The sequence below is a fragment of the Electrophorus electricus genome, chromosome 21 (genome assembly GCF_041902795.1).
Source record: "Electrophorus electricus isolate QZ-2024a chromosome 21, ASM4190279v1, whole genome shotgun sequence".
Lineage (NCBI taxonomy): Eukaryota > Metazoa > Chordata > Actinopteri > Gymnotiformes > Gymnotidae > Electrophorus > Electrophorus electricus.
This window is the reverse complement of record NC_137517.1, coordinates 7,371,211-7,397,172: the sequence shown is the minus strand read 5'-3', so window position 1 is coordinate 7,397,172 and position 25,962 is coordinate 7,371,211. Positions and strand designations below refer to the sequence as shown.

General features: G+C 41.4%; 1 protein-coding gene and 1 long non-coding RNA gene across 6 annotated transcripts in view; one reads left to right on the top strand and one right to left on the bottom strand.

The window, feature by feature from the left end:
• Positions 1-24,551, top strand: part of nfatc2a (nuclear factor of activated T cells 2a) — a 31,762-nt gene extending 7,211 nt beyond the window's left edge. For 2 of the 5 annotated variants that reach the window (XM_081704468.1, XM_081704467.1), the window contains exons 4-12: positions 2,450-3,341; positions 4,132-4,300; positions 7,863-8,065; positions 8,181-8,353; positions 9,780-9,920; positions 12,969-13,024; positions 13,545-13,677; positions 14,933-15,634; positions 22,545-24,551. In XM_081704468.1, the coding sequence (XP_081560594.1) occupies positions 2,450-3,341; positions 4,132-4,300; positions 7,863-8,065; positions 8,181-8,353; positions 9,780-9,920; positions 12,969-13,024; positions 13,545-13,677; positions 14,933-15,634; positions 22,545-22,600 (2,525 nt within the window). In that variant the 3' untranslated portion in view covers positions 22,601-24,551. Of the gene's footprint in view, positions 1-635; positions 765-1,402; positions 1,770-2,449; positions 3,342-4,131; positions 4,301-7,862; positions 8,066-8,180; positions 8,354-9,779; positions 9,921-12,968; positions 13,025-13,544; positions 13,678-14,932; positions 15,635-22,544 lie in introns of those variants that run through there. The other 3 variants (XM_081704465.1, XM_081704466.1, XM_027008316.3) reach the window with 3 other exon arrangements.
• Positions 8,253-11,367, bottom strand: LOC113576316 (uncharacterized). The gene is made up of 3 exons (XR_003410500.3): positions 10,624-11,367; positions 8,714-8,743; positions 8,253-8,341 (listed from the first exon to the last, which is right to left on the bottom strand). It is a non-coding gene; the product is annotated as an uncharacterized LOC113576316 (long non-coding RNA).
• Positions 24,552-25,962: the final 1,411 nt, after the last annotated feature.

Here is a 25,962-nt window from a genome sequence, read left to right as displayed (position 1 = left end):
TGGTAATCAACGTATTTGCTTTTTTTAAAAAGATTTTTTGTTATTTTCCAAGTGAAATGAGTATTTAAATTCTAAGAATAAAATTTCTGCGGCTTAACCGCTTTTGTTGTTATCGGTAGCCTATATTATGGGAGTGTGGAAGGAATTCCTACATATTAGCAATAGGAATTTACACAAAACATTACGTCATCGGGGCAGTCCGTTTTGTGCGTATGAATATGAATCTGACAGCAAAACGTTTACAGATGTGACAAGTTGAACACGGTAGTAATTATGTACATTTACCCCATTGCCTTATCAGTACGCCTAAACGCATTTAAGACTGGCGGCAGAGGTTTGTCATAAGCTGCCTACAGTTGTAACTATTTTGTATGAGCCGATACCTCTATTTTACACAGTATCGACTACCTAGGTGTTTGGTAAAACTGTCCAAGAGAATATTTTACAGTTATGTAGGGACTACTTTACGTGGTTTAACAAAGTAGGCAGCGTGTCAGTATATTCAAAGGGGGTGGACATGGCGAGGCGGTGGGGGGTGCGCCAGGGATACGCGTGGTTTTATAGCCCACTCGACGCCCACTGGACGCCCACTGTTAAAAAACACTGTTAAAATCAGATGAACAGGAGAAGTTGAAGAATTTTTAAAAGACGTCTAATTAGAGTGAGTACTTTTACGGAGCAAATGAGGATTATTTCTGGAGACGGTGCAAACTGCTGCCGCTTGCTGACGTCCGTCCGTCCCAAAAGAAATGCCCCGAATCCAGGTGCGCTTTCTGACAAACATATGATGAATAATTGTAGATAAACACTAGACTAAAGGCTCTCTGGCTGACGTTTTGTTACCATGCTTCTATAAACAGAATAGAAAACACTGGACGAGAGGGTGAACTGGTCCTTATGCTGTTCAAATGAGTTGCATTGGACAATCTCGGTAATGTTATAGCTTGCACTTGTATAAGTTTGTAGCACTAACAAAATACAAAGCACGTACACGGTGTCACATGTTAACAGAGGTCATACTGAATTCTACAGCAAAACAACAGCCTAACTTCAATAACAAGAAATTGAATTGATCTCTGATGACTAGTTCAATGTTTAATGGAGTTGGCTTGAACAATGCTGTCAAGAAACACAGGTACAATACAGATAATGAATACATTATTTACATTTTTAATATTGCGCTAATTCGTATGTTAACATTTCGTGTAACGTAATAACGATGTTATTTGTTGAACACCCGGGGGCAGCAGTACATAGGGCCATAACTGTAGTGAGGAACTTACTGAAAAAGTTCGTGTTCCGCATCACAACTAAAAGCTATCAATAGGAGGCGCTTACCTCTGCGCTCCGTATAATTTCTCATGTAACGCCATCATAAGAAAGCAGACACCCCTCCAACCTAATCATCTACAGAGGAGGGCGGAAACTGTAGGTTAGACTGCTAGTTGCGTGCCATGTCTACATCTCTTTACTGTACAAGTCGCAAGTAACTTCTATACATTGTTTTTGAACTTCAGGCAGAGCATTGCGCTTGCGAGGCTTGTTTTTGTTTAATCGATTCACTTTCAAACCGTTTTCGGGTTTTTCATGGTTCAGCCGTAAGACTTGCCTGTTAAGACAGATGACCTCTTTTTACGAAGATAAAGACTGCAATGAGTTGGGGCTGACTGGGGATCTCAGTCAAGTAAACTGCTCAGATGAACTGGAATTTGCTTACCTGTTTGACTATGAAACGCCTTGCACCGATTTTTCCGCGGGAGATCCAAAAGGTTTGGCATAATAGTTACATCTAAGATGCGCATGTGTATATGACTGTGATCGTCGATTTAACAGGTTGCAGAAATAGGTTATTGACGATTAATCATATTTGCACCAACGCTTAGTGGCAACAAATTTGCATTTGTCAACGTATATGCAAAAAATGTAGTGTTTGGCTTTTTAAAAAATTATTATTATCCTTTTTACACTGGCTTCCGGTGTCATCTATATCAAATAGTAAATGTATTCATCTATACATTCAGTTATAGCATGCTGTAGCAATGGAGGATCTGCAGTACAAGTTCCTGGATTCACATCATAGCACCTTCACGTGTATAAGTTCAGAGACCAGGAAATGCCTAACACTATGGCCAGCTGTTCCTCTTTGCTTTTACGTGTTCCCCATCTGTATTGGATAAGCATGCCTTTAGATCCTGATATTTCATACAGAGAAATTAAGAAAGTATATCACTTTTGGTTAGGTCTGATGTCCCCAATCTCATATATTTTATTAGATGGTTATGTCCCCCACTCTCAAATATTCTATTATATAGTTTTGTCACTATTTAAAGTATATAGAGACACCGAACCAGTTTTTTTCTTTTATGGTCCTCTGACACACACTCTCTCTCTCTCTCTCTCTCTCTCTCTCTCTCCCCTTCTCTCCACATGGTATTCTGTCTTTCTTTAGATGAGACCAGTCTCCCCCCACACAAAGGTATCACCCTGCCTAGCCGTCTCTCTTACCCCTTGGAGGAGCCATCTGCCTACTCTGAGGCTAGCTCCGAGGCGCTGTCTGGCTATGAGCAGCTGGAGGTTAAAAGCTACTCGGAGCATGCCAGACCTGGAGGCCAAGCTGTGAGTCCCAGGATTGAGATCACGCTTTCGCGTGAGCACTACAGCCACAACCACGACTCCCTCCAGAGCCACCTTTTAAACATTGGCCCGGGCCCCACGCTCACTGTGCCTGGCCAGGACATCGGCACCTATCGCGAGGCCCTGTGCCTCAGCCCAGCAAGCAGCAACTCATCAGCCTCGTGCCACTCGGAGAACTACTCACCCTTTGCCTCTCCGTGCGTGTCGCCCAGCAGCGGGCAGGTGGTGGCCGGGGAGCTGTGCCCTCGTATCGAGAACATCCACACAGACTCGCCGCGCACCAGCCGAAGCACTTCACCCCAGGCCAGCCTGGCCCAAGAGGGCTGCCGTGTCCGATCGCCGTCCCCCAGGCCCAACTCCCGCTCTGCCTCGCCTCAGGGCAAACGCACCTACGACATGTATAGGAACCCCAGTCTGGCACCCGTGTCTCGCTCACGCAGCCCCTCACCACACCGTGGCCATGACGAGCTCCCCGCTGGCGGCCATTATGGCTCAAGCAACCTGGCAGAGGTCATGAACGGGTTTGGGCAGCCTGGCACAGTACCCACAAAGATAGTGAAAACCAACCAACAGTCCTACACTCTCTACCCAGACAACCATGACGAGAGCTACCTAGTGTCCTGTGAGCAAGACATCAAGACCAAACCAGAGCCCTTCTTCGTCATACCTTCCATTTGGTCTAAACAGTTGGTACCTGGAATCTGCAGGTACATGTCTGCTGAGCTTTCATCACTGAAGGGCTCAGCTGAAAGTTAGTGATATACAGTACTGATCCAAAGATTGGACACAGCTGACAGAGTGTATGTTTTTCATAGTCTTAAAGGCATTTTAATCTAATGGTTTATACTTCACTTTATTAGACAAATACAAATAGTGAAAGTTTATAGCCTATATATGAAATCATTTCCAAAACAATATATACAGTATAAAATTTTAAATAATAATAATGAAATTTGAAATACATTTTAATTGCCCCCTCATCAACTTCATAAATGTAGACCCTCACCCTACACATGCTCAGCATACATGAGAATGTCTTTAAGACATTAATTGCTGCTTCATAAAGCTGGGTAAGAGAATACCAACAGTGTGTAAAGCTGTCATCCAAAGCTGTCAAACAATTTGTGACTTTGAAGAACTTTCAAGAATCTAAAATCTAATATAGTGAAAATGTTTGTTTAACACAGCATAATCACATATTATTTCATTATTTTGATACCTTCACTGTTTTTTTAAATGTAGAGAATATTGAAAATAAATTACAGTAGGGCAGAGTAGAGTAGGTAGTCCAACCTTTTGACTGGTACTGTACATTATACTTACACTACATCTCTGAATGCTGCTGTGTAAACCTCAAGCCAGACATAGATATGCTATTACTAAAAATGTAATGTTATGGGACGAGGACTCTCCTGATCCATAATCCCTCTCAGAACATCTGCTTTGGAGAAGGTAGGTGAATAATCAGAGTGTCTCTGCATGACCACATCCACACAGCCTCCCCGTGAGCTCTCTACCCCCACTGGAGTGGCCTCTGCCCAGCTGCACAGAGCAGTACGAGCTGTACATCGAGGTGCAGCCCAGGCCGCACCACAGGGCCCACTACGAGACCGAGGGCAGCCGCGGAGCCGTCAAAGCCCCCACCGGGGGTCACCCAGTCGTCCAGGTTGGTGCTGCTTCTGGGGGCCCGTACGTGTTATTTCCCAGTGGTCATGCTGTCTGGGTTGGGATTGCCCTCAGGTCTGGGCTATGTAAATGTCTCTTGGTACTTTGTTCTATCCAGGTGATACAGTTCTCCCAATGAATCTGGATGTATGTATAGTTACACTGTTGAAAACTGTAAACTTGGCACGCAGCGTTAAAAGGGGCTGCAGGAAATTACTTGCATTTGTTTTGGAAATATTTTGCCACTTATTAGTATGTGGTTTAGTCAAGCTGTCATAAAATGTTTACGATACTTCTATGAAAGGAGATATGGGTGCAGGGCTTGTGTACTCACATCCTGGCAACCAACTTTTTCTCCACCTCTCCAATATCTTGATCGGGTTGTTTGCCTCTTTAAGTTTGGTGCTCTCTCAGCAACAGCTTACTTGAGAGCTCTCTCTCTCGCTCACCAGTGTAAACTGTCTTTGGTCTTGTGAACAGAGTGGTTAGTGTACTTACGATGTCATGACTCTGGTATAGGCCTCAGCAGGCCTTGGCAAAGCCGCTGTGTTTATACCTTATCGTTTTACAGCTCTTGCCCGCAGAGCCCAATCATGGAGCTGTGAGCTGTAGCCTAGGAGCAGGTGAGGGGGACCTTGTGGATGGTTGAAGGTAGGGTTGGGGGTGGGCAGGGGTGTTGGTTGGGTACTTTGGAGAGAGGGGGTGGGGTATGGGGGTTTGTACGGGATTCTATTCCGGCCTCTGTCGCTTTTACTGTGCCCACCTCTGCTCTGGCTCACAGCTCATCACCTGCTCCCATGGTGACCAGGTTCTCAGGTGGCTCATGCACACGGCATTGTTTGTTCAGGCTGGAGAACTCCTTTCACCTGTACTCGGAGTGCTCGTTTCAGAGGCTGCATGCAAAAAGACAGCATTTGCAGTGTTTTTAAAGTGTACAATTTACCACTATTATTGAAAGTTGAAGTTGCTGGATAATATTGCTTTTGCAGGCACTAAGGCTGCCTGCTACACTTTCTTTTGTGTCAGTTTGTTATTAAATAAAATAAATAAAATTATTAAATCAAATTATTAAATCAAATTGACTAATTAATTAAATTAAATTATCAATATAATATATTAAATTAAATTTAAATATGTGTATACTATGAGCAAGAAATGCTTTGTGGACACACCACCATTAATATGCCTTGTGCGCCTCTTTGTCCTTTAAATATGACCTCCAATTTATCTCACACGTCACTGTATTTTATTAATATTTTGTAACTATTACTACTGATTTTTTATTCTTAAATGTATTATTATGTCGCTTTTTAAAAGTTATTACAGGCTGATGCTACTCCTTAAGTATAATGCGTAATTCATTTGGTGCGTTTCTTGAAGCCCTCCTCATTTGAGCTTTTCTGGGTAATTTTAACTGCATCTTTATGCTTTGTGGGTTTTGCACACTTCCTCTCAGTTCTTCTCTTCTAATTTGTGTAGTGTGTTTGTGTTTGTGTGTGTGTGTGTGTGTGTGTGTGTGCATGTGTGTATGTACATGCGTGTGTATATGTATTTGTGTGTGTATGTGCGTGCGCAAGTTGTGTGTGTGTGTGTGTGTGTGTGTGTGTGTATGTACATGCGTGTGTATATGTATTTGTGTGTGTGTATGTGCGTGCGCAAGTGTGTGTGTGTGTGTGTGTGTGTGTGTATGTGTGTATGTGCGTGCGCAAGTGTGTGTGTGTGTGTGTGTGTGTCTGTGTGTGTGTGTGCGCGCGTGCACATGCATCATGACCGTGTGTGTCGCTGTTTGTGCCTTTCTCCAAATTCACATGATCATGTGCTTGCGTGTATGAGTTTCCTCAGATTTTTATGAATCGACTGTGAAAGGAGAAGCTTGTGCAAGTGCCACAGACATTTCTGGTCAAATGTTTGATAGTTTGGTTTACTGATGATGAGAAACACATTCAAATAAAATGTATAAAAAATAGTACAAATAGAAAACAAGTTGGTATTCATAAACCATCTAATTATAGAGATGCACTGAGGTAGATGTAGGCTGATGGATGAGGTAATTGCTCATATTAATTTTAACAAAGAGGGCTTACAAGAGGCTGCTTCTAATTTAAATTAATGAATCATCAAAACCTTTATGCATTATTTCTTCTTTTTACAGTTTTTAATGCATGATTTCAACACTGCTACATTTTGGATTATTACAAGGACACAGAAAGATTACATTAGATGACACCTCTCTGTGTTCTTGTTATTTTAATGCAACTATTTTTGCACATTGGAGCCGATATTGTTATATATTAAATAGAGTGGTATAATTTGGTAAACCATCATTTCACTGCTGCATGTGTGCTGTGTACATAGAAGTGATATTACCATTGTTGTTATCCCTGTATACAAAAAGCTGCTGTGTTTTGCATATGGAAATTCCCCTATTCACCAAAAGCAAAAATAACCCAACAAAAACACCCTCCAGTTGTGTACCTTTATTAAATAATATGTATAAGAAAAGAACAATGTCGTAGTCTGTGGTGTAAAGATCACAATAAGACAATCCAACAAACAAACGAGATTCAGAAAAGCTTATTTGTGCAAAAAGAAATAAATTTGAGTCAGAATATATACCTTCCTCTTTGACCCCAGATCTCTGGCATGTTAGATCAAGAGGGCTGATGTAACATAATTTACCATTGCACATTAAATCATCATTATTGAGGTTGGCATGCAGGAACGTTCAGGTTGAAAGCTGCCAAGTCAGAGAGTGGTGGTCAGGTAGTTTTCCTGAGGAGTCATCAATCGTGATAAATGGATTTCCTCCTGACGTTAAGAGAGGAAGGGAACGTGGCAAAGCGAAAACATCTGTGGCCTCCAAGACATCAGAGGCCACGCTGGCTGGTATTCAAGGCTGCAGGAGATACTACTGCTTCCAGCAGTGCCTCTGTTCAGCCATGCGAGCAGAGCGAAGGCTAAATTTGTGTGCTGGCAAGCACACTACTATAAACCAACAACTTGCTCTTCACTTAGAGTGAAAGGAAGGTGAATTAGGCCCGACCATTTATAAATCTGAAATCCCCTTCAAGCTCATGTGGTGTAAAGAGAATATCCTGTTCACTTCTTGATGGTATTTTAAAAAGAGTTCTGTGGTTTCTCCTTCCTTAGTACTCAGGTGCAGCAATTCAAGAAGAACGTGTTTATTCCAGGAAAGGTGCTATGAATATTAAGTTTATCAGGATAATATTGTAATTAATCCTTTCGGATAAGATTGGTATAGTGTAGTAAGTAGCAATGCAGCCTCTTCAGTGATGGACTAGGGTTCAAGCCCCATCTCAGCAAGTGCTCTATGCTCTACCAATAAAAGTCCTTGGGCACGATTACCATTGCCTCTGTAACATGATTGAAAATGTTAAGTTGCTCTGGATAACAGTGCCTGCCAAATGTAAATAAGATATTGTAGTTTCAATGAATTGTGGAAGATTTTATTTTATACTTGTAAAAACAGCAATAAAACATCAATGGTCACTATATTTCAAAGATAATTTTGTAATGAGATTGTTTGTCTCTATATTCATCAGCTGCATGGATACAGAGGCAAAGACCCTCTGGGCTTACAAATCTTCATTGGCACAGCAGATGAGCGGATCCTGAAGCCACATGCCTTCTACCAGGTGCACCGCATCACGGGCAAAACCGTGACCACCACCAGCTATGAGAAGATGATCAACACCACCAAGGTCTTGGAGATCCCCCTGGAACCAAAGAACAACATGAAAGCAGTGTAGGTCAAGCAGGACAAGCCATGCTGAGATGCTTTCTTGTGGTTGCACTGTTTGCATATTAGGATGTACCTTGTGTAGGGTTGTTCTGATCATGATGCGATTGTCATATCTTAGAATCGACTGCGCCGGGATTCTGAAGCTCAGGAACGCCGACATAGAGCTGAGGAAAGGGGAGACGGACATTGGGCGGAAGAATACACGTGTACGCCTTGTGTTCCGCATACACATTCCCCAGCCAGGAGGCCAACACATCTCCCTCCAAGTGGCATCTCACCCTATTGAATGTTGTGAGTGATTATTGCTTACATTCATTGTCACAGCTTTAAAGCCATGTTTGCTTTGGGGATTAATTTCTAGTATAGTTTTCATTGGATACAGCTTGTATTATCAATATTATAGCCATTCAAGGAAGCAAATTATGTATTCCATACTATTTGGGATGCCATATTGCAGTAGGCCTAATCTTTCACTATTGGATTGTGTTTAGTCTACTGTAAGCACTACTGTAATAATTATTGTACCATGTGCCAGTATGCATAGTTCCTTCTCGGTTAGGCATTTCATGTTTATGTTGGTTTGATGAAGTAGATAGTGTAGACGTAGAAGTAGATATAATTAAACAGGGCAAAGAAGGGAGCAAAACTCACATTTCAGAGGACCTCTTAGCCTTACCATACCTGAGGAAAAAGAAGAAAGAAAAATTTGTTCTTCGTCATCTAACATCTCACTGTCTTCCAGAAAAAAAATGTATAGAGGGACACACAGTGATCGCTCAGTTCTAGTCTCTCACTGTCTTGGTTGGGGAATGAACAGATAGCTACTGGGTCAAGGATTATTAGCAGGGTGCAAAACAGAGACCCGTGAATGCAGCAGCAGTCGGATAATGCAGTCTGCTGTTTGCACAGTCATCCTGTGAAAGCCAGCTATCAGTGACAGCATGGTGTCATTGCCTCATTTAAGAGCACTCTTTCCAAAGTATTATCCACCTGACTGGTTTGGACTAAAGCATGTCTCCTACAGCTGTTCAAAGGTCGCAGATATTTGGTCGAACTGCGTTTGCTCCAGGAGATATTGAATTGCGCAGTCGTAAGGTGATAAGACATTGGAAGTTGGCTGATGATTTCAGCAGTTGGCATTGTTGAATTGCACTTGATAAGAGCAAGTTGTCACATATCTGAGGACTTGATTTAGCATCATTTACTATGACACCCAGTAAACACGGACTATTACTTTGTAACGTTTTAATTTGGTGAATTTAGAATAGCAAACCAAACTTTGGTGGTCTTTAAATAAACAAATTAGGTTTGCATTGAATTAGAATTCAATCAGAACTAAATCTCTAAAAGATCACACATGAAGATAACGCCTCTCTCCAGATATTTCCTGATTGGTAACATTACCCATAGGCTCCTTAGAATGAAGTACACAATGTCTATATCTGCTCAAAAAAATGCATAGTCATAGATCCCAAGTGTAGGCCTGGTCTGATTCTTCTGAAAGGTTAGATACTCTTGTACTGAAAAAGACTATGTAATTAAGTCTATGCAATTAAATCTACGTAATTAAACTGTGTGCTTACACTCTGCCATCAAGCATATTGAAATCGGTCATAAACGAGCAGCCTCCATCCCAGCCTACAGATACTGTCAATGCGCCTCATGTGTCCCAAATAATACTGTTTCATGCTGTTTCATGCTCGCCTCTTTGACACAGCACAAAGGTCTGCACATGAGCTTCCCATGGTGGAGAAGCAGGACATGGACAGCTGCTCGGTGCTGGGAGGGCAGCAGATGATCCTCACCGGGCAGAACTTCAGCGCAGACTCCAAAGTGATATTTACTGAGAAGACCCACGGTGAGTATCACACTGTGATCAGAGGTGGAGTGCTTCTCACCGGTCTTTCAGAACATTATCTGGACAGAGCCTAATTTAGACTGTTTGGTAGTGTCAAGCAGTGCTCAAGCCATGAAAGCGTTATGCTTTCTACCAAATTATCTGGGTCATGACCTCTATATATGACAGCATGTTTAACCATATATTGTTTACCCTTTATATATTGGAATGAGCAAGGAATGATCAGACGATCTAGGGACATATTATGAAAACTTGTAGCATGAAGGACTTTTGCATGTGTTAGATGTGCAGTTAAACACATCTAACAGATTTGTTTGCTGCTGGTTGTGGCCTTGCTCAGTAGATCATTTATAACAAGAATTATATAAGATATAACCTGTGCTGAGACTATGAATTATTATTACTTTTGTTGCCTTTATAACTTTACGTACAAATTCTGCAACAGTCTGAATGGCTCTGCACCAACCTCTCCTGTCTAAAATTAATTTGAATACTAATAATTCTCAAAAGAATTTAACCTTTGTTTAGACTTTTGAAAACGTGACCAAGTCGATTTTTGAGAGCACACCAGAAAAACTTTCATTAATGTAGGGCCCCTGACTGCACGCAGGTGAGTGCTTTCAAAGACCCATGCTTATTTTAAAGGTCTATAAGTATAGCTGTTGCAACACAGCAGAAACTACAAGCAGCAAGCCTGACATACCTTAGACAGAGAAAGGATCAGTGAACATAGGCTGAAGGTCAAGCGCCCACATTAGCACGTAGGTCTGGTATTTGAATTGTGACCTTTTCCTGATCTGCCCGCTCTCATTTGCATTCAGACTTCTGATACAGCGCCTTGTTATCCTTTCGTTCAAACCGGCCAGCACCTGGTCCTAGACGGAACTTTGCACACATCAGTCACTTTCACGGGCCTTTCATGAGCTCCACTCGATGAATAATACAAGCACTTTAAAGAAGTGCTGCTGTCACGCCTCACGACATGTTTTCATCACATGTAAATGACAGGGTTCGTCATCTGTAGGTGCCATTGTTCTGGCACACACAAACACGCTGGTCTTTCATGCATGATGTGCATAGGCTGTGAATTGCTCTGTCTGGGAGGAGCAGATGGACCTTTACATGCTACTGGTGACAGTTTGACAAATTATGATAGTTTTAGACATGTGGTCCATGGAAGCTTTGTTCATAAACACAGCAGGCCCAGGTAAGTATATTACAGGTGACTTGAGTGCACTCGATTATGAATTTGAGCCCATACAATGCAGACTTTGTTATTTTTTGTTTGGGCTTCATGTGTTACCTCATAAGTTGTTTGCTTCCAAACTTTTGCAGCCTGGTGTATCCAAGGTGGTTCGTGTAGTTTCTGTTTGTTTGTCTGGTTTACGTCTAGATTTTGTTTTGGTTTTCCATGGTGTCTGAAGTCTTGGCGGGATACAGGTCTATGGTAAGGTGCTTAGTCTCAGTATATAGCTATGAGTCATAAAATCCAGTGACCGCCTGTTCTAAACAAGGGCAGCTTTTAGACATTTAGACATGAACTCTCCATGGTCTGCTTCAAGTAACTCTTACTCTCTGTCTTGCTCTCCTTTATTCGCTCTCACTCTCTTTCTCCTCATATGTAAGCTCTTCACTTGTTCACTTAAATTTATCAAAAAATACAGTTTTTTTCCCCCCCTTTATTTTAATTGGGGGTTCCCTGCTGCATAATTCTGCTGTGCTGTAATGGCAAATTTTGAGGGGGAAAAATATTACCACGACTCAAGGAGGGATCGCCTTTGTTTTGGAGGGTTTCTTTGTATGACAGATTGTTCTGGAACATTCAGTCTCTGAAATCCCTCTGAACGGGAGACAGCTGTTTTTGGCCACAGCTCGTTTGGCTGCTGTCGGCGTCGCTGTGCGCAAAGACCCAGGGAATACGCTGAGCTGGGCCTCCACCCCCTCAAAAAAGCCTTCATTCTTAACTATATAAAAGGGGACGTGGGTGGGGCCATGAGAGCACCTACCGAGGGTAAAATTTGGAGCAAACTGCAACCAAACAAAAGGGCCAGAGAAGCAGAACTCATCAGAGGTATCACTGAAATGGAGCGACTTGATGATAAAACATTGGTGATACCTGTCAGCATGCGCGGATGCCCCCCTCTCTCATAGTGACTCATTTGAGCTTATGTGTCTTACTTTCAACCAGAGTAGGGGTTTCCCACAATGGCTGAATCAAATGTAAAAGTCTGTATTGTGTAATTAACAAACCAGCTGGAATATTGCGCTTGGTTTGGTTTGAAGAGATACTTTTATACTTTTTTTTTAATACAGCATATATAATTTAAAAAATTTTTTTTTTATAGATTTTATACTTTGATCACTGGGATGTCTGTTAGGTGATGTGGATGATGTTTTAGGTGATGTTTGCAAAGACACTCAAAACGCAAAGATGATTCATACCAAGAAGTCACACTTATGTTTAACAATCTGTGAAAATCGCTCTTTGAGGGATGCTGCTTGTTGAAACTTACAGTCTTAATAGGGTGTGATTTTGTTGCTCTTCCTTGAAGTGGATCAGACATGCTGGATGAAGCGGTCGAGGCTGAAGATATTATCTCATTTACATTTCCCTTGTTTGGAACGTGGATGGTAGGCGAGGCATGGTATAAGCAGTCTATCAACCATATGAGATAACAATGTGAAACAGATCACCATTCCCCGTTCACCTGTCACAGAAATGATTAGGAGTTGACTCATTGGGTATTGGGAACATAGGGCATTTATGCTAGTGTATCTTTTTAGAAAAGATAAATCTTCAAAACCAGACTGCAGTACACATACAGACCTGTTGGGTAAACCTGTATTTCCTCATACCATTGAAAGTACTGTAATTATATCTGATGTAAAACTCATGTCTGTCCTACAATATAGCATTGCACTGTTTGAAACGACCATTGGACAATTGGATTAACGATGACACATAATGATGACTTTGACACACACAAAAAACACGACGACTGCTACTAATAACAGTAATCCCTAATCTCTGCCATCTCTTCGTTTTAGATGGACAGCAAATCTGGGAGTTGGAGGCCACAGTTGACAAAGACAAAAGTCAGGCGGTAAGTACTGTGAATACTTTGTGTAATACCTGCTACCAACACACCATGAAATTTCCTTCACTGATTGGTCCGTAGTTAATGTTTTGCTTTACATTTGAATATCGCTAAAAATGACAAGAGTGAGTGGATCATATTATACAAAAGATGCAGTCTTTTGTATTAGTCACTGAACAATGAGCTCACAGTGACTTCTTCATGGTATCAAATGGCAGATTGTGTGAGCTGATGCCTCTGAATATCCAGCTTGTCATCCAAAGATATTTTCACAAACATAACCCAAACTTGGCCATGAAATCGGCATTGACACGAACAAGCACAACTTATCACGCTTCACATTTCTAGCGTTGTTTCTTTTGCTAGAAAGGGAAACCCGAGCCTGCTTGTTTTTCCTTTCGTGTTGAGATAACCACCTGCAGTTTTTGCCCACGACAACAGGCGAAATGCGGCTAAACTCGGCCTGGGGCTCACTTTTGCTGCTGCGCACCAGCGAGGACTAATGTGAGTGACCTGTGTTTCTCAGACTATGCTGTTCATCGAAGTGCCTCCCTATCGAGACTCATCCATCTCCCATCCGGCAAAGGTCAATTTCTACGTGATCAATGGGAAAAGGAAACGCAGTCAACCTCAGCACTTCACGTACACGCCTCTGCCAGGTGGTTGTCCCGTGCTTTCCACATACACTGCCAGATGGGGTGCTTTACTGGTGGCACACAGCCACTGGTGGCACACTTGGGAATTAAGCCACTTTCACCTTCTATGTATGTATTACATGAGAGAGCTGTAGAGCTTAATGGTGAAAGCACACTGGTAGCCCCATTTACACCTTGAAATAAAATGCCATGTGTATCCAGACATCTCATCTGGAGTGGGTTAACTCCCACAGCATGTAATACAATTGGAATGTGACCGTTTGGCTGATAATGTGATTGAATCTCGGGCACAGTGTGCTTACATTAGGTAGAATGTACAATAGCATCAGAATCTTCTAAAGAACTTCTGAATTCCATCTCCTCAGCACATTTGCAAGGCATTGTTCTCATCCAGAACAACTTTTAAATTATGACAGTATGTGTGTTCCTTGGGTATTGAACCCATTGCCTTAGTGTTACCAGTGCTTTGCTCTACCTGCTGAGCTACAGCAATTAATCCATTATAGTAGTTAATGACCCTGCACCCATCATGTTAGTTTAGTTTTGTTTGGTTTAGTTAGTTTTGTTGGTTGAAGCAACACCTTGCCTGACCTTCCACAGATCCACATATGTGTAACGTTGCCCGAGTGCCGCAGGGCGTGGAACAGGACGCGCAGACTCCCTCGATCTAGTGAAACATTTATTAACATAAAACACAAATGACAACAGTGGCACTCACAAATAGATAACGGTGGACACACTTAAACGGTTTTGCACACTTTCAGCGATGGTTAACATACACCGACACTAACATTAACATTTACATTTACAATGGCCAACAACCGAGGCACGCGATTTAAATAGACGAACAAACACTCAACAATAAATGCCGTGCAGGTGCGTGCCATCATGGGGGTGTGGCTTTAGACAAGGGTGAACCCCCCTGCACGCAGCAGGCCATACCACGTGACTCATGGGGTCCCGGATTTGGACACTAAAATGTGACCCGGATTTGAAATGAAATCTGTTTACTGTGCAGATCATGAGAATGAATATTACCAGGTCCAATGCAAAGTGCTGTCAGATTATTCAATATCCAAAATATTGATAGCCAGATATAGATCACACGGTAATGCAACATGCAAACAAAGCTAAAGATGAATGTTAATATGAATTTCAGTAAAGACCTTAAATCTAAATTCATTCACTGATGAAATATTGCCTAGCCTTTTTTTTAAACTGACAACAGTGGAAAATGATTTTTCTTTACATCTTGCAGTTCCGTCCATAAAAACAGAACCAGTGGATGAATATGACTCTGGGCAAATGGGCTACACCATGTCCCAGATCCTGGGAGTTCCGGTGCCATCCTACTACCAGCATAACCCACGCACCATGCTCAGCCCAGACAGCAGCCTGGTTCCCAGCATGCCCCCGTGCCAGCAGCCCCGGCCGGGCCTCTCCCCTCCTGACCCCTGTTTCCAGCAGCACAGCTCAGCTATCGTCTACTCCCATGCCGAGAAGAACTTAGTTCGCGGCCCCTACCCACCAGCGGGGGTCAGCATGATTCCGGACGGCCATCGCTCCGTTCTGGTCCACACAGGCTCCCCCAACCAATACACCTCCACCCAGCACTCCTCCATCATTCAATTCTCCCCCAACCACCACCTGTTGCGAGGGGGTGAACCCCCAGCCCCGCCACCTCCGGAGCACCAGCACATCATCTACTGCGAGGGCTACAGCCAGCCGGGGAACCAGGCCGCAGTCAGCCGCTCACCCGCACCTGGTCAAGCCCCTCATCCCCAGCACTACCCCACTGTAATCCACCAGCAGCCCTACGTGCAGAGGGCCCCAAAGGACAGGTCCCCTCCTGGCTCGGCAGACCCCCAGAGGTGCTCCCCAGCCGAGGAGCAGCAAGCCCCCCTTCCTGGCCGAGTCACAGTCAAGCAGGAGAACCTGGATCAAGCCTACTTGGATGATGGTGGGTGAATAGTTGTCCTGTCTTTGGTGTTTCATGTTGTACTCAGAATGTCCATCCTTCAGCAGCTAAAGGCAAGTTAGCATTTAGCAGATGCTCTTATCCTGAGTGACTTACCAAAGTGCTTTAGTTGTCTGCCCAGAAAAGTGTCCATAGCAAATATACCTTTAAACCACTACCAGAAAGGTGAGTTAGTGCAGAAACCTAAACTGAGATTTACAGATTTCCAATAGAAGAATGAATGGGCAGACACTGCAACAAACATTTCTTGCAGACTTTGCACTGTAGGATGTAATGTAAGAATCACAACCAAATATTTTGCTTTATACTCTCACAAAGCTTGGGACACTTGTTTTGCATGTTTCAGTTGCCAGCCCCATCTGAATAGATCATGCCAACTAAAGATTTGAGATTAAACAGGCTGATCTCAACAGCTAAGAAGTATTCTGTAAGAAAACCAGAAATATTTCATTAAATAACACTTGGCAGATTTGCTGTGCTGATCCTAGCATACTGTAATATTGCCTGGATTTCTTTGGCCATATCAGCCAGTAACTTGATACAAGGCATCATAATAGGTATTTAGTCAACTTGTTTTGCATTAGTTATGCAAACTCAAATAAGCTTATTTAATTTCTGGGTGGGGTTTGGAGGGAGGGAGATTGTTTTGAATAAACATTTCATACATTTTCAGATATCAAAGTTTATGAAGCCATTGTTTTTAAAAAGTATTAACTTAATTAAGTCATTAAAAAATGACTTGAACCTGCAAGTAATAGCAGACAAATCTGAATTTTGATTTGAAATAGTCTACTGCAATGACAAGAAAGCACAATGTGGAATTTTTTGCTCTTAAAAAGACTGGCCAGTGTCACATTTCAGCACTGAAACAATAGCAGGAAGCATGCTTCTGCAAGCCTGTCTTCTCTTCGTGTTCTCTCAGTCTGTTTCTGCTCTTTCTCTCACATTTTCACACATTACACACATACATATCTGCCCCAAGATCACAAACAGACACACCCTCTCTAACAAACTTAACATCAGGATTAATGATGTAATTAATGCTTGAGACTATTTTCAGTACAATAGCGTCTAATCTTTTCACATATGTCCAGCTTAATTAATTAGAGGGGGTGGGAATGGGGTGGGGTCTACGTCAGTCAAACAGCTCAGTCACGTAACGTGCATGGATGGATATAATCATTTTTGTGAGTTAGTACATTGTCGGGCAAAAGATTTATACATTTGTATACATTGTATACATTTGTATACATAATGTATACATGTATACATTATACAAAAATTGTATAATATTAAGAAATGGTATAATCTTAAGCTTTTAGTGCTCAAAATAGCTAATAATGGGAAAAATTTAAACACCTAGATGTGTTCAATTGAATTTCTATTTTTATGATTTTATTTGTGTACAAGAACACTGCCTCAGGCTTCCCCCTTCCAACAGTTCAACAGTTAGGAATGAGTTTGGGCCATCTTTTGCCCAGGAGTGTAGCTCAGGGGGTTTGATTGCTCTTAGGGCCTCAGTACATTATAAGAAGGGAATTACATAAAACCATGAAAATGGAGCTTCTTTTCGAATCTTGGGTACCCAAAAAGAAAGAAAGGGGGAAAAAATACACTCAGGACCTCTTGGCCGTGTTGACGCTGTTATGATGTACAAAACAAGTTCCATGGCAACCATTGTCAAACAGTGGAACAGGCTGCCTGGGAGAGGTGGGGAAAGCCTCCGTGTTTGTTATATTTGGCCAGGGCTTCCCCTTGGCCCTATGGCCCTCACGTCTGTTGGGGGGACTCACGGGAGGGTTCGCTTTTTTCCACCAACTGTGCTCCTGCCCATCTGGCATGGCCCGGTCCTGTTCGCAGCTGCCGTGCTCGTTTGGAGAGCCAACGCTCCACGCACGATAGCGACTGGGCGCGGGGCCACGGGAAAAGCGACGGGGGTCAGGGTGGGCGGAAAAAATGAACCGAACGAATTAACAAAAAGGGGGAGATGGAATTTCTTCTGCGCAGCATAATAGGACTTCCCTGGATAAACAGCAACGGAGCAGGCATTGCCACATTACACGCACGTTACCGGGAGTGGTTCCCACCTATTCCCCACCCCCCACCTGCTTGGTGTTGTCATGATGACGTGCTGATTAAAGGGGTCCTGCCAGGCACCAGCATATGGCATGTGTGCTGCCTGCTGATCTTTCCTTTCCAAGGGGATCTGGTAGCGCTATTAGACTTACACCACTGTGTAAATCCACAAACTGGGGAATTCCCATGCTGGGTAGCAGAAGGAAGGCTATGTCTGCTGCGTCTTTGCAACGTGGGCTTCCAGTCTTGGGTTTGAAAAGAAGTGACACTGTTCCCCAAACAGAACCAATGCTCACAATTGTATTAGCAGCCACTGAGTGGGGGTGGCCAGTGCGCAGGAAGGATGAGAACTTTAAAAAAGCCCCATATGTCTGTCAAGGGCCGAGGTGTCATGGTGTGGCTACACCTACAAACATCTCAGTTTTGATGTCCTCCGAGTGCCTCACACATATTAACTTTTAAAATGAGTCATGCAGTGTAGCTTTCTCATCACTCATTTTGTCAGTGGTTTTGCTTAGAGGCTTAAGGGTTTCTGTGGTTGCATCCGATATGTTTTTTCTGCAGGTGCTGTGCTGTTACCCTTTTCACTTTGAGCAATCACAAAAGGGAGATTTGCCAAGCCAGTCAGTTACCATCCTCTGCTCTTTCTGTAAAACTGTGTTTCCATTTCTATCTAGCTAGTCAATAAAGGGGTGTCTGCTCATCATGCACTCATGCCACTAGTTATGTTTACAGAAACCTTTCTATTCACTGCAAAAACTGATTTCAGTTCAAATTGATATTTTCTTCTTGTTTCATCAAACTTTATTCGCAACATAATCAAAACTGGCCTGGATGCAGTTGTGGGGGGGGCAGTCTAACCTCTGAGCCAAAGCAGAGCTGAAGTTCTTCCAGTTGGAGAGTGGGATTTGTTAGATAGAGGACACAAGGTGTGCACCTTAGCCACAGGTCCCGTGCATTCTTTTGCAGACTGTGCTGTGTATTTGTACAAAAATAAGATTAGCAGTTGATCAGAAAACTACCATGATAAGGGAAGAGTCTTTTGCTTAGAATGAAGTGTGACATGTTGCACTAAAATAACCATGCTGAAATTGGTGCAGTTACTATAAAAGACCATCGGATGCCCTTACTTTCTCTGTTTGGTCTCTAGGATTGGTTGCTGGGGAAGAAGGCCTCCAGTGGCCAGGCTTGTGGTTTTGCTTCTTCCTATCTAAATCTGTTGTTTCTCTATGACTTTGCTGTATACCCGTGGCCCAGGCAGGCCATGCGTGTGCAACCACTCACTTTCGCATGCTGGTTATCACTCAGTCTTACTTTCTCTGCTTTTGAAAAATGCAAATCAAGGCAGCTGTTGTGCAGCCTCCTGCTCCCCAGCTCCGATTAGTAAACAACCTCTCCCAGTTGCTTTCTGCTCTCCAGCCACCTGTTATACAGGCCGTCCTGTGCTGCCCCCTTACCAGCCTCATGCAGTGTAGTTTGGGCCAGCTCATAAGGTGGCTCCCTCTAGCCCCTTCTCTGTCCTACACTGGTCAGCCTTTACACTGCGGAAAGGCCTGCGGCCCTGTTCACACAGCAGCTAGTGTGAATGGCTAAGGTCCCTGGGACAGCCAGGCTTTGTGTTTAGACCAACCATCTGTGAGGTCAAACTTCTGCATGTCTGTTTTGATTAGGGCACTGTGGGAAAAGCGGTTGCTCCCCATACATTAGCATAATCAAAACTGTTATCTTTTACAAAATAAAGGAATGCAAGATACTGTGATATTTCTACCTCGAAAACATGTTCACTGCATATTGTGTTGTTGCATTGACGTAATGTGTAGTTTCATACTTTCATGCTCTTTCAAGTTAGGAACTCTGGAATTTCATAGATTCTCAAAATCCCACAATGCAAGTGGAAAAATCTTTTCAGGATTTACTCTTTTCTTGCTGTTCACATTTACATCATTAAACTGATAGAGTTTAGTATTCCTCTGCCAAATACAAGACATTTACCAAGCTCTTAAAACGCTTAAAAGGATAACCAGATAAAGAATATAGATCTAGCTTTATAATAAAGCTCCACTTCTTCATTATGTCACTCAGCCCAGCCTGTGTAGTAGTGCAGGATAGTCGACCCTTCTGGACCAACTGATATAACATGACCATACATTTTCCTGTTCACAGTAACTCCAGCGTGTGCAGGTCAGTGCATGAAAGGGAATCTAGCAGAATATTGAGACCGCCTAACAAGTTCTTAGCACAAAGTCAAAACGAGTTTTCACTTTTGCTCAACTTAAACATGATTGGTCAACAAATTGTTGCTGTTTATCACTGTGCTATTGTGTTTAATATTGTTGTTTTGAAACTATAAACTATGTTGATTATTTGCTTTGTTGCCAAAGTTAAATTCAAGAATACTTTATTAAACTTAGGCCCCCCTCAAAATAGTTTTCAGATCTACTAAAGAGTAGTCTTCATTGTTTTACCTTTCATAAAATATTAACATTTTTCATCAGTAATTAGGCTGAACTGTCAATCAGCGCCTTGTAAAGTCATAACAATATTACACAGCCTCTATAGCTATGCAACAGGAAGTGATGACAGTTGCTTGTTATGCAGCCTCCAGCCCACGCACTTCACCTCAGTGCACCCTCACCCCTACCCAACACTCACCCCTAACCCACCCTCCCCCTACTCTCCTCCATCCTCCCCCCTACCCCCACCCTCGCCCCCACCCTTACCCCTCACCCTCACCACCTGCCCAGGCGGGTTCCTGCTGCTTATATTTTGGCAACTGGGGGGCAGGCCATGGCGAATGCGTCCAGCCATGAGCCGGTCCACACTGACAAAGGCCGCACACGACTCAGATGATGTGGTCTATCACACTAGACTCCACATGCTTTGTACCGCACACTCCTCCACGCTGATGGCACTTTGTCTTAGGCTTTGGGAAGGCATGGTGGGATTCTGTAAAATTCTGTGGAATCTCGCCACTGTCACTTGAGCTTTCCATGATCTAGGGAATTAGATGGGTTCCCTTTTTGACTAAGTTTAACTGTAGTAGCACTTGGTGGTGTTTTTTCCCCCGGTTTGTTTTGTGTGCTGTTCATTCAACAGAGAGGCATATACTGTTGCTTTTAAAAATGAAATGAGCTCAGCTGTAGTGCAAACCTGTTCACAGAGTGTGAGAGCTACTAAACTCTGTAAACTGCACTGCATTCAGGTCATGTAAAAGTTTTAACAGGACAGGCAAGTTATAAAGACAGACAGGTTATAAAGACTGCAACATGTGCTGATTTCTTGTATAAGGTATTTATTAGTAGCTTTTCTTTAACTGACAAAAGCTTTCCATTGTTATTCTTTCAAAGACTTCTTATTCTTAAAAAAATAATTATTCCTTCTTATCACTTTTCTACATCTTACTTAAAATAATTATTTAAACAAAATTAAAATGTAGACACAACTTTGTTGACTTAGCTCTCCCAAGACACCCTTGTTGTATTTGGCTGAGGTCAAAATGAAATGTCGTAATTCAGTTGTAGTCAATTCCAAGATTACACAATTGTACAAACTTCTGAACTTGTGACAACTATACAAAGTCAGAAAGTCAGAACGTCTCACAGCCGAGCTTCTCATGTGGTCGGCAACTATCCTCGTTTGTCATCAGTATGCAAACTACCCTGCACACCTTGCTGCTATTCTTAGAATGTGAAGGCCATAAAAGTTTCCATTTGTATCCCCCCAAGTTAGTGAAGGTAAAGGAACAAAAGCAAATTATCACCAATAGAACCTTCACAGAGTATAACAAGGCAAGGTAAAGTTATAAAAGATGCAGCACACACTCTAGTGGCCAGATTGTGTCAGTGCAATTTGGTCGGTGATTTTTAAAGGGCCTATATATGTTTTATATTATTTTATATTTGATGTACACTTACAATGTTTTTGTGGCTTTATGTTCCAAAAACATAATTCATTTTACGTGACCATTTTAAACCTCTGTTTATGTAATATAATTACAAAGGCTGTTTCTGTTATTGTACCATATTTCAATTTAATGCATATTTCATAATGCATATTTCAATTTAATTCAAAAAGCACTCATTCAAATATCATTCAGAGCTGAAACACACCTGAGAACTGCAATGTATGTGGGCAGGGCTAAACTGTTGTAGACTAAATAGGCTTGCATATTTGAAAGCAATTGTTCGGGCGACATTAGGCAGGGAAACAGTGATTTTAATATGGGCTATTTTTGTATCTTAGATTCCATATATGGACTTTAACTTTAAACTTTAAAAATATTATATAAAATATAATATATTATATTATATAAAATATAATACGTTTTAAAATATGTGCACATTACTTCAGAATTCTTTATTTCAATAAAGCATAGGATATTCAGGAGCCATTAAGACATAATAGAAATATGTTGGTATAGGTTAGATATATTTGAGGTTGGATTATCAATTATTGTCGGAACTGTTCTTCTGGTAGTGTCTGTTCATGTTTTCCATTTTCCATGTGGCTTTCTTGTAAATTCATCCTTCACCAGTGGGGAAAAAAAACCTCTTCATGCTAGGTTTTTTTTGTTTACAATTATTATGTCATTTTTATTAAACATGTTCTTTAATGCATATGAAGAAACTGCTAGTTCCCTAAAACCTTATTTGCACCTTAAAACCAGGGATAACGCATACCTTTACTGGCCTGTGAGTCTTGAATAAAGCTTCTCACCTGCGTCTAGTGAGCATGGAATTAACGCCATGTTACCCCATGACACGACACAGTGTTTCTTTCATGTTCTAAATGACCCACTCTTCTTTCTTCCCTGCAGTTAATGAGATCATAAGGAAGGACCTGACCGGAGTGCACTGCCGAGGGCAGACATAAATGGGCGCGTGGCGGCAGGACATGTAAGGGACTTTTGGGTTGCCTGTTCCCACCTGCCTTGTGCCTGCAGTCGCACCCCAGGGAACTATGGGAGGAGACCAATAATCTGCCTTTCTGCTATTACAAAGTCTCAATGCTTTTTGACCTGCACACCTTTTGATAGCAAGCCAATCACGCTTCACTGATAACACAACCAAATGTCGGCTGCACCAGCGGTAAAAATGCTAGTGAGTTGATGTTTAAAATGGTCTTGTGGTTCCAATATTTGGCCCAGACTGATTGTGACCAGAGTTGACCTCATATATCATAGTGTAAATGACATATGAATCTGAGACCTTTCCTTATTTAAGATGGGGGGAAAATGACATTCATTTTGCTCTCCAGTAATTTCACGTTTGGGAGCCACTTGGCTCACCTCTCAGTTTACTATGTCTAGAAGAATTCATTAATTCTGCTTGGTTGGTCTCTAGATAACTGGTCTCTGTCACATCCTAAAAACATTGCATCTCATTTTGAATAAATATAGAAACAGTTTAGAATACAGTTTTAGATATAAATGAACCACACATTCCTGCAAAAATAATATATTTTTTATATTGGCAAAATCCTGTGCTTATTACAATCTCTTTTAATTGCATGTAATTAAATGCACTGTCCTTAACGGGAATCCTTAAATGCAAAGTATGCACTTATTTCCAGTGAATTATATTTACTTGTGTATATACTTTCTCTGCAAATCTAGATTTTTGTTATTTTTACAACATCTAGTGTTGTAGACAATACAACTAAGGGAAAATGTAAAAGACCTAAAATTTTGTTTTTCTCTAAATAATTCAACAGGCATCATTACTTCAGTCTACGTGCCTTTAGCTATGAAAGTGTCCAGAAGCTTGTGTACAGACGGGTGGAATAATATTTTCTTGGAATTATGCATCACAGAGCCTCACAGCCCATGCACTACAATCAGGTTCTGCACTGAATCTTGCTTCATCTGCAGTGCACTTAGCCACACTCAGCTCAGCTGGTGCTTTGTATCTGCACCCCCTCATCTTACTGACAACGATAAATCTTACAGTTTCTGTACTAGTTACATCCATCTTTATTAGCGAAAGATGCAATACTTGCACTTCAATGGTCCTTGTTGTAAATGTTTTGGTGCTTTTTGCTTTTTGGTTGATCTATTTACTAACTAGTAATAAGGAGATTGTGTTTCATCTCACAGTGGGTTTTTGCCATAATAGATATGCTGAGCATATGATGGTTCTAAAACATTCAGGCTATCTGTGAATATGCTGATGTCCTCCAAGTGCATTTTTTCTTTTTCACAATCGAGATCACCTTTGTCAAATATCAAAGCCTAAATGGGGTGTGCGTGTGTGTGTATGTGTGTGTGTGTGTATATATATATATATATATATATATAATTTCTTTTTTTTTTGTGGCAAGAGTAATCTAATGTTTTGTGCTTATACTTTTTTTTTTTTTTTTTTTTTGTGAGAATGATCTTTATTATAACCTTAATTATATTTTTATATTATCAAGAGTTACATGCATTGTTTTAAGGCATGGGTTTTTTATATAATAAAGGAGCCAGCTCTATGTGCATGGTGCTCTTAAACTCATGCCAAACCCCTGAATGTAAACTCATTGTTTTTACTGTAAATATGTATTGCCTGAATATGTATAAAATATTTGTTACTTTTTAAAATTTAGACTGCCAGTCAGAAGTAGAAAGAAATATTTTTATGAACTGAATCAGTTGATTTTTTAATTTTTTTTTTTTTTGCTATTTACAATCATGTAACCAAGGCTATAATGCAAATGATTGCCAAAGAAAAAACTTCGTGTCAGGGTTATGTACATGCCAGTTTGACTTAATCTTGCCTTGCAACGAATGCTTCAGGGTTTGATGCTTCACAAAAACATGAGCAATAAATCTGCCTGAAGAGTTGTTCTGTTTGTAGTTGCTTAAAATGAATCAGTGTGTGGGGTGTGATTGCTTGCAATTAGATATCAGTACATATTTTTCTGGAAAGCAAGAACCTGTTTTAAAATATGGTTTTGAGGAATTTGATATATAAATGAATTATTTGGTAGAAAAAGAAAAAAAACCCCTCCAACTTGCTCGATCGTTCACAGCATGGACCCCTTGGACAAATAAGGCACTTTTGAGACTTGCCTTGGTAGCTAAGCACTGGCTTGTTTGGTCCTTAAACAGGAGAGCATAGCATGAATGAGTCTTCTGTTGAAGACTAAAGATGTCTATGACATCATCACTTGCTATGAGTAATAAATGGGTAAATGAAGACGTCTAAGTTTCCGCAGAACCTGTGCTTTGCTTTACAGTTAAAGTATTAAAGTATGCTATGAGTCTTTTGCCCTTTATTTGTGAATAGACAATGAAAGCTGATCACATACACAGAGATGCGCAAAATACAAATAATTCCAACTCACACTCTTGAAGTTGCTGTTTGGGCATGTTTAAATGAACATTTTGACCCATCTGCCAAATACAGACAAAATGAAAATAATTACCAGCCAAAATATCTCTGAGGCACCAGCTTCTCCTCTGACTCCTTCTATTTTTTTTACTAAAGCTCATGTTATACAATACATGCCTTGTTATTAAGGTAAATATCTATATTTATAAGATAATGTACCATGACATGAAAAAGGGGCTTGCACTTGTGCAACATGTTAATTCAGAGGTGTTCCTAACTCCTAACATAAAGTGGAGATTATTATAATAGGTTAGTTATGCTCATCCATGACTGATAACCAGTACTAAAGTGTTGTAAACTATCATGAGATAAAGGTGTAGACACCGGAAATTCTGTACCTGTGCCTTTGTCATCGTTAAAGTAAATGAGAGGTGTAAACAAGTAATCCCTTAGTACATTTAAGCAAGTCCATCTTTTAGCCTCAAGTATCAAGCAAGACTTAAGTATTATGTGTTGATTCCCAAGTAGGTCCCAAGTCATCAAATGAAATTCAAGCCCTAAAACTCAAAACTGAGCTTATTTGTTTCTCGGTCACTCAACTACTCGCCTATGATATAAATACTTCAGTAGAAAGTGACGATCACAGTTCAGCTGCGGATAAAAGTTGATCTCGTTACATTCTCTTAAAATCAGATCCAGTGTGGCAGAAAACACTTCTTGTCATGCATCAGCTATGTAGATATACTTTACAATTAAACGAGATTAATGATGGTGTTGTGGAGCTGCAGGATGAAGGCTGTGGTCCAGGTGTTGCCACTCTAGGTTGATCTCCTACTCCTCCCTGACACCTCTCAACGATCACACAGCAGCTGCAGCTCATTCAGGGACTCATCAGAGCTCATTAGGAGCACATATATATCA